This window comes from Zonotrichia albicollis, chromosome 19 (assembly GCF_047830755.1).
Source record: "Zonotrichia albicollis isolate bZonAlb1 chromosome 19, bZonAlb1.hap1, whole genome shotgun sequence".
In the NCBI taxonomy this organism is placed as follows: domain Eukaryota; kingdom Metazoa; phylum Chordata; class Aves; order Passeriformes; family Passerellidae; genus Zonotrichia; species Zonotrichia albicollis.
In genome coordinates, this window is record NC_133837.1 from 3,170,010 (window position 1) to 3,179,179 (window position 9,170).

General features: G+C 46.0%; 1 protein-coding gene across 1 annotated transcript; it reads left to right on the forward strand.

Moving 5' to 3' along the window:
• The first annotated feature begins 3,507 nt into the window (after positions 1–3,507).
• On the forward strand, positions 3,508–8,508 carry LOC102065976 (ankyrin repeat domain-containing protein 40). Its single transcript, XM_074555097.1, has 5 exons — positions 3,508–3,965; positions 4,515–4,663; positions 6,136–6,624; positions 7,118–7,293; positions 8,029–8,508. Exons 1-5 carry the CDS (start codon positions 3,832–3,834, stop codon positions 8,170–8,172), a joined length of 1,092 nt encoding a protein of 363 aa, XP_074411198.1. The 5' UTR covers positions 3,508–3,831; the 3' UTR covers positions 8,173–8,508.
• The last annotated feature ends 662 nt before the right edge of the window (positions 8,509–9,170 follow it).

Below are 9,170 nucleotides of genomic sequence, written 5' to 3' on the forward strand. Positions count from 1 at the left end.
CATAAGCCTTAAAAAAACCAGGAGCAAATAGCAAACAGACAGACCATGGTTTTTCAAAAATTCAGAAAATAACTAATCCAGAGGATCAGGCACAGTTAGAAGCTGGCATAAAGACATATATTAACACGAAACCAACAAAATCTGGAAAACTTGCTGTGGGAACAAAGACTGGCCCAAGCATCCCCTGTGATTAGTGCAAGGCTGTGATAGCGAGGTGAAGCCAGGGGCTCAGGGCTGTGCCCAAGGCTGGTGAACAGGGAGCACTGAGCACCTGTAAATCACAAAGAAAACAAAACATCACGGATCTGGGCTCCAGGCACAGGCTCAGAGCTCAGCACGTTCCCACTGGAGGCCAAGGTCATTTAACATTTGGGAGGCAAAGTGGCTGCTCCAGCCATGAGCATCATGTGCAGTTCCCAGCAGTTTCCAAAGGTGCCGATCAGCACGCAGCTGGCACCTGCCCCACACCTGCAGATCCTGCAGGCCCTGCTGCTCTTGGCAGGGAGGGGTGTGTGCATGGATGCCTTGCATGGGTACATGCACAAACCCAGCTATCATATGGGAAAGGAGCAGGAAAAGGACAAGGTCTTGGCTCTGTTGAGAGCTGGTAAGTGTAACACCAGTGCCAATAAATGGAGAGGGGACACACGAGTACAAGGGGGTCTGAGGCTCCATGTGTAGGGCATGAGCAGGAGGTTCATGGTGGCGGTGGGGAGCTTTGAGTCAAGTGAACTCGCTGCTAATCCTCTTGCAAACAGCCTTCCTTGAGGGAGGAGATCTCATGACTCCAGGGAGAAGTACATTGTGTAACTAAGCAATGGTGAACCCAAGCTCCATTTAACAAGGCTTGGCACAGGTGCAACAGAGTAGGATACTCACCCCAAGAGAGCGTGAGAGAGAGCATCTCAGTGCATCACCCGCCGGCTTAGAGTCCTTAAAAGCCCTGTGTGGCTTTGGGAGAGGAGCTCAAGTAGAGGGGGGAAAAAAGAAAAGGAAAAGAAAAACAAAAAAGCCCGTAACTCCCCAGAAAGCAGCTCCCTGCACTGGGTATCCCTGCACTTGTGTGGAAATGTTGCATAATGTCCCTTTGCACCACAGAGAGCTTTGAAATCTGCAGGATCAAAGCGGTATGGAGACACTATGGATGTGCCAAGACAAATTTAAAGGCATTTCACAATTACAGCAAGAAGCACAAAGCCACACTCCAGGATCCTCTTGCTGTATCACTGTGACATCTAGTGGCAGTGGCATTGGAGAACAGAACAGGAATGGTGTTCCTTGTTTTAGGCCTGTCCCTGCACTCACCTCCCGCGTAGCTTTTCCGCATCTATCTGAGGGTTGTCTTGTATTATTTTGGAAAAAGCTCTTGTGCCACTAATCCTATGGGGTTTTTACAGATGTAAAACAATCGGGATTTAAAGCTTTCACAGTGTGCTTCCTAGAATGTATCACTAGGTCTCCACTTGTGTGTGCCTTGTCTTTGTTTTACAGCTTTATGGCACAGACACTGAAAAATTACAAAAGAGCACATAGGTTAATGAGTGATCATTTAAGATGCCTTCACTGAAAAAGCAAATGAGTTAAAATGTAAATATTCAGGTCACAGTAGTGTCCAGTTAAGGGCTGGACTTCCAGGTCTCTAAGATTTGAATTTGCCTTTGTCATCAGGTAAATCTTTTTTGCAAACCATTCTCCAAATCCAGTGTTTTTCATACAGTTTGTTGAGTCTTTTTGTAGCAGCTGGGCAAAATTTTTGTTCAACCTCTTGCATGGGATCAAAAGCATGTGATCTGGTGTGAAAAACTTGCCACTGAGCCACCTGTAACCTTTGCCACAGTAGTTAAAAATGTCACTGCTTACTTTTTGCTCCTGCTTTCATGAGGGTAGTTTGCAGGTAGTTTGCTGCATCTCCTTTAGAGAAACATTTGGCCTGTGGGCCTCTGCCTCTCCTGACTGATTAAAAGGAAGATGAGTATTTGTGCTTTGAAGCTTCATTTATATGGAGAGATATTCAGGAACTGTTTGGATGGTGATGCTGCAGCTGTCATGTTCACCTAATGGTCATAACTACCAGAGAAGGAACAGCAGAGCAAAGCAACAGCAACTCAAGCCCTAAATTGAACGGTAGGTTAGAACAATGTCACTAATAAGAAAAGTAAGCAACAAAAGAGAGGCAATGGAAAAAAAAATCTTAGTGAAAATTGCTCTTTGGTGGCAGACACTGATGCCAAAACAGAAAGCCTGGAGTTAAACGAGCTCCCCAACACATGCCACAGTGATTTAATTAAGAGTGTGAGCAACACACTGGAGAGGGGAGGGCTGGGAACTGGAGGTGCCAGGGCTGGAAGTGTATGGGGAAAGCCATGGATTTGAACCCATGCTTGTGGTCCTTTCCCAGCCCATGGCAGCCTCACACCTCGAAGGCAGGAGCCAGGCTGCTGGCTAAAAAACACCCCAAGAAGGGCAAGGCCACCGTTGAATTTGCAGGCAGCCCCAACATGGGAAGAGATGAGGATCTTGACTCCATGTTTCAGAAGGCTGATTTATTATTTTATGATATATATTAAAATAAAATTATATATTAGAATATACTAAAAGAAGAAAGGATTTCATCAGAAGGCTAACAAGGAATAGAAAGCAAGGAAATGATAATAAAATCTTGTGACTGACCAGAGTCCAAGACAGCGGGACTGTGATTGGCCATTAATTAAAAACAACCACATGAATCCAATCAAAGATGCCCTGTTGCATTCCACAGCAGTAGATAATTATTGTTTACATTTCATTCCTGAGGCCTCTCATCTTGTCAGGAGAAAAATCCTAGCAAAAGGATTTTTCATAAAATATGTCCATGACAGGCCACAGTGATAGATGATGGGTTGGACTTAGAGACCTTGGAGGTCTTTTCCAACCTAAATAATACTATAAGGTGCTTTTGCCTGCAGGCAGTTTTTACCTGCAGCTTTTTCCCTCTTCTTAAGTGCTCTCTCCCCTCAAGCCCCCACACATGGCTCAGGATGTCACGGGAGGGTAGGATGAACCCATCAGAGGAAACACTCCAGTCTTGGATTTTCACCCTGCCCAGGCCCCCATCTCAGTGCCTGAGGTGGGAGGGCCCATAGAATCACAGAATCACTGGGGTTGGAAAGGACCTCGGGAGATCATCCAGTCCAACACCCTGCTACGGTAGGTTCGTCTGGAGGAGGTGACACAGGAATGTGTCCAGGTGGGTTTGGAATGTCTCCAGAGAAGGAGACTACACAGCCTCTGTGGGCAGCTGTTCCAGAGCTCTATCACCCTTAATATAAAGGAGTTCTTCCTAGTGTTGAGCTGGACACCAATGAAAAGAGTCTGACAGCATCCTCTGACACTCCTTGGATATATTTGAATGCATTGATGGGATCCCCTCTCAGTCTTCTCCAGACCAAAGAGGCCCAGCTCTCGCAATGTCTGTGCATCAGAGAGATGCTCCAGACCCCTCATCATCTTTGTGGCCTTTGCTGGACCCTCTCCAGCGAAGAGAGGGTCCAGGGAAGGCCACAAAAATGGCCTGTGCTGAGGAGCCCAGAACCGGACACAGAACTCCAGAACAGGGCCGTTCTTTCCCGTGCTGAGGAGCCCAGAACCGGACAGAGAACACCAGAACAGGGCCGTTCCCTGCCCGGGGCAACCCCAGCGCTCGCCGCCCGCCCCGGTCTCAAGATGGCGGCAGCCATGAAGGCCGGAACGGGGCCCCGGGGCGGGAAGGGCCCCGCTCCGCCGCGCTGAGGCCGCCCGGCCCCTCCCGACGGGTTCCAGAGCGGCGGGGAGGGGCCGCAGCCGGACCCGGCCATGAGCGGAGCGGCGGAGGCGCGGGAGCTGGAAGAGCGGCTGCGAGAGGCGGCGGCCCTGGGGGACGTGGCGGAGGTGCGGCGGCTGCTGGGCGCGGGGGCGGACATCGACTCTCGCAACGAGATCAATGGCTGGTGAGGGGCGGCGGCGTCGCGCGGGGTCCGGCGCTGCGGGGGACGAGGGGCAGGCCGGGGTCGCTGCGGGGCCCGGCTCTTCCCCCGCTGCCCTTCTCAGTGGCGGTGTTCGGGGTTTTGGGCTTGGGGCTCCCCCCCCCGCCCAACCCATCATCAGGCGCGGGAGGAGGGAGCCGCTTTGGGAACGCAGCTGCTGTGTTTCTTAGTTTTCCCATTTGTAAATACAGAAAAGCTAATCTCGGGAGGCTCGGAGATTTACTGCTAAAGAGGATCCCGATAAAAGCAGGTCGCCCTCCCTCCACCTGTCACTGCGTGTTTGCTCAAGGTCCCCGTCCAGTCGCTTGTGTGGGACAGTAGTGGGAGTCACTCTGCAAGGCAAAAGAGGGCCCTGCCCTGCGTAACTCACAGATTCAGAACTTTAGAAAGTGCCGCAATGAAGGAAACTTTATTCCCAGTTATCCCTTTATGCATAACTTGGATGAGGTAGGACAGGGTTGGTGAGGCAAAGCCAGGCCGATGAATCCCAACCCTTCTGCTTCCTTCCTGCAGGACCTGCCTGCACTGGGCCTGTAAGCGGAACCATGCCCAGGTGGTGTCCTGCCTGCTGGAGGCTGGTGCAGACAAGCACATCCTTACTGCTGAGGGAGAGCTGGCGGCGCAGCTAACGTCGAAACCAGACATCCGCAAGATTTTGGGAGGTACAGTTCCCATTTTAAAAATCATCTAGAATTCTTGGTGTAAACACTAAAACGTTTTTAGTGCTTTTATCTGAAGCAGTAATTGGCAAAACCTTAGCTAGGACCATTGTATCTCATTAGATAGCTCTGATTTATAACTGGAATTCATAGCTGGGCAAATAAATGTGGAGATTTCAGGTAGGAAGGCCTTGTGTTCTGAGCTGTGTCACCAAGAAGTGGAAGAGCTGTATGCTTTGGGAAGTGTGCTGCTGCACTCCTGTTTGCTGTTATTAAGCTGCCAATAGGGGGTTTCACGATTGTACAATTTGCTGTGGTCTGACCATGATCAATACTACAAATCCCCTCAAAACAGTTTTATCACTCAGGAAGTTATGTCTTCTGAGCTATTTGTTATAGTGTGGCTTGCTGGTATGGTTAATTTTTGCCCTGTAATTCTGCCATCTTACACTTTTCATATGCACAGCAAACCCAGTTAGATGTGTGTGACACTCCTGAACAGCATCCAGGTACTGTGCTCCAGATAAAAATTCTAAAGTGCTTTACCTTTGGAAATGTGCTGTCTTCTGCAATTGAACTTAAATTGCTCTCTGCAGTGATCTGCTCTTACAACAACAGGGCAGGGTTATCCTTCACAAGGTTGCAGCTAAATCATGACTCAGGTTCCAACAGTTAAGCCTGAAGGAATGGCATGTTCTTCCATGATGCTTTTGCTTTATTTTGGGTGCAGCGTGGGCTTAGTTTGTGGCAAACGACTCACCCATTTTTAACATCTAAACTGTCAAGCACACGTAGATGAACTCTGTTCATAGTTGTTTTATCTTTCTGTCTGTGAAGCTTTCATGTGTTTCCTGGGGAATAAACACATATCACTTACCTTTTCTCCTAGTTTTTATTCTGGGAGTGAGGTATCATTTACCAGATCTTTCTGAACTGCTTTGACATCACTATTTATGTTCTGTAATCCTTAGGCAGGAATGTCACTTACTGCAGTGCTTTTATCCGAGAGTTGAGTTTGTTTGGGTATTACAGCAAGTAGTCACTTCTTTGAAGAAATACTGGGTAAAATTTGCTGGCCTAGGTCATAATAAACTATTTACAGCTGTGCTATTAAGAGCATTTTAAAATTAGATTCAATAAAGGAGTACTGGTCATCCAGTTCATTTGAGAGCGCTGGAACAACACTGCTAGGAATGATGTGTCTTTCAAAGGTTACTCCCCCTCCCATTCTGTTATCAAAAAACAGAATATACTGAAGACATTTATAGGTTTTTTTTTAACTTAACAGCTACTGGCCCCCAAGTGTCACATGCTTCTGGAACATTAGTGTCATTCTTTGATGACCGTGGAACGTGATATAGTTTCAAGACATAGGAAAAATAACTATATTCAAAATGAGAAATATCTATCCAGTAACATGATGGATTTTTTTCTCTCTCCATCCCCTACCCCTCATTTTTGAACTTCATCAATAGAGGAACAAACTGAATGTCAAGGAGTGAAGGATTTAAATTTATCCATTGTTGCGAACTACTTGGCCAGCCCATTCCCTAACATTTACACCGAAGAAAGCATTCCAGGCAGCTTGGCAGAATCCCAGAGTGAAAGTGCTTCCATCTCTTCTGCTTCCCAGAGTGAAACTAGCCCTTGTCCATCGACAGCTCAGCCTGAGAGGATCTGCATGCCCACGTCGTGCAGCAGCAGCAGCAGCAGCAGCAGCAGCAGTGAGATTTCCCCAGCAGCGGATGCAGCAGCCCGGGCACCCCCCGTGCCCGCCGTCCCTGCCAGCCCAGGGCTGCCCCACGGTCCCGGCTGCCCCCCGGCCACCACCGCCAGCCTGGGGCTCTGCTCCCCAGGAGTGTCCCGCCAGGCCTTGCCTCTGCAGCCTCACAGCTCCCCCAGCAGCCCCACACCCACCTTCCAGCCCTTCTTCTTCACTGGAACATTCCCATATAACATGCAAGGTAAACAGGTGCTGGGTCTCATAGTTCTGTTACAGTTACTGGGTGAAAAATGAAGTTAAGTAATCATTTCACTTCAGACTCTAGTAGAATAGAGACAGAGATGTTGAATTCTGTGGCCAAAAGTGCTCTGAACTTTCTTCTGCTCAGTTATGTAAAATGTCTGTTATACTGTATTTTAACCATGGTAATACTTCGCAAAACAATGGAAAGATCAGTCCATGTAACATGAGCATGTAAATTTTGCACTACATTTGCATCAAATGCAGCTCTGGTATTTTGGTAACAACTCAACTTAGTGACTGAATGGATCGGTTTCAACAGTGGTTCTCCTGTGTATTTTTGCTGGAAGCTTCTGTTAACTGCATAGTATTTCTCAGATCATAGGGATTTTATTAAAAAGCATGAATTCAGAAGATAATAGTAAATACTGTAAATGTTAGTTTTGAGTTTGTTGTCTTTTCTGTTGTTAACCTTTTAATTGTTTCTCTGTCAGAACTTGTACTTAAGGTCAGAGTCCAGAACCTGAGAGACAATGACTTCATTGAGATTGAACTGGACAGGCAAGAACTGACCTACCAAGATCTGCTCAGAGTGAGCTGCTGTGAACTGGGGGTTAATCCGGAGGAAGTAGAGAAGATCAGAAAACTACCCAATACACTTCTAAGAAAGGTAAGAATAGAAACGAGAGATTAACTTGACTCTTCACTTTGCAGACCTCAGAGAATGTATTTTTGCAAAAAGATTGGCAAAATGTCACTTTTGTTGAATAAAAACTGACAGATTCAAAGCGATGCTGGACCTTTCTTAAAACTTCATCATAACTTGTTTAAAAATAGTCTCGTCGAAATAGGCAGAGTATTTTAGTTCCTAAAGCATATGGAACTATTACAGCTTGACTTTTAAAAAATGTATCAGAAACAGTGCATTTAGGGTGCTTCAAAAGGACGTAACTGCCAACTACTTCACTGTCTGCTTGCCTGAAAAGAATTAACAGTAGGGGGAAAAACTCCACAAATTGGCATATGAAGAACTTAAAGATAATGCTGTTAACAAATGAAACTGCTCTTCTGTTCCAAAAATGTAGATTTCAGAGGTCTGTAGATGAAAGTGGTCACAAGTCTTGGTTAAGTGACATGCAGTAATGAAATTAAAGGAGAAGAAAAAGTTTGAGGAGAAAAACCAAACAAGCAAACCTGCTACACTTCTAATGAGTGTATGTTGGTAGGATTTATTTTTTTAATTCTTTATTGCTATTATTGGGGATGATATCCCTGGAATTTTTAGTTTTTAATTATATATTGCTGTTACTGGGAACGATGTCTCTGGAATTATAGTTATTTTATAAATAACAACCAGCTAGTAATAACAGGAGTAAATAATGTTGTTCTCTCTGTTCCTTACAAGGACAAGGATGTTGCCAGACTCCAGGACTTCCAGGAGCTGGAGCTGGTGCTGGTGAGAAGTGACCGCTCTCCTTTCCGGAGCGCTGCGGCTGCGCTGCTGGAGCAGCCGAGCTTCCACAGCAGAGCATCCAGGCTGACCTACTGACCCTGGCAGCTGCACCTGCAGGGGAACACCTGCCAGTGACAAGTGCTGCCCTTTGGAAGGCAGTGATTTAAGTGTGTGTAAAACCTTAAGTTATTATTAGGGTTACTATTTTAACTAATATTTTATATTTAATATCCTGTTTGCTTTTATTTTTTTACTTGATACTGTATTCAGGCAAGAGATACCTCATTTGTCCAGTAAAATCACAGGTTTCCAGTGTATTTGAAGTTTATTGGTTGTATCTGGCAGTGCAGGGCACGAAAGATGTAAATTATTGATATGAAAATTTTGTTAAGTACACCCACTCTGACCAAGTAAGACTCACAGAAAAATTCAGGACATTGTATGTCTTGTATGTCTCTGTGTGTACTTCCACATTAAATTAGATGAAAGATACATAATGGATAGTTGCTCTCTAAAAATATGAATGTGCAAGTCCCTAATCTCTTGTCCCTCATAAATACTCACCAAGATGGTTTGTCTAGAGATACTTAATACTCAGAAGTGGCAGGAGAAATCCTTTTACTGGGCTGAAAATAACTGGAATAAGCACGTCTGTATTTTAATGTTTATTTCCCCTGTGAGAATATTGTACCTCCACCAAAAAATATGAAAGCCTCTCTTAAATGTTCCTACTGAGAGTCCTTTCAAGAGAAAGCCTTTGTTTCAGATGGGGAGGGACCCCCAATCCGTGTCCGTGGTTTTATTTACTTTCTTACCGCTGTGAGCCTGTGCATTGCTCACACCAGGTGTCAGCACTGTCGAGGCAGGAAAGCTCTCTGTGGCCCTCCCTTGCACACCAGTTCCAAGGGAGATGGTTGTTTCTGCCCTGTGAGCAGCACAGCAGGGTCCTAACGAGAGATCACAGGTGGAAGGAACACAGAAGGCTTTTATAAGCCACTAGATGGGAAAAACACCACTAGTAAGTAATTAACTTGTAACTTTACATCCTGCACAGTCTACTGTCACTGGTACATAGCCTTGCTTTAGCCAGGTGA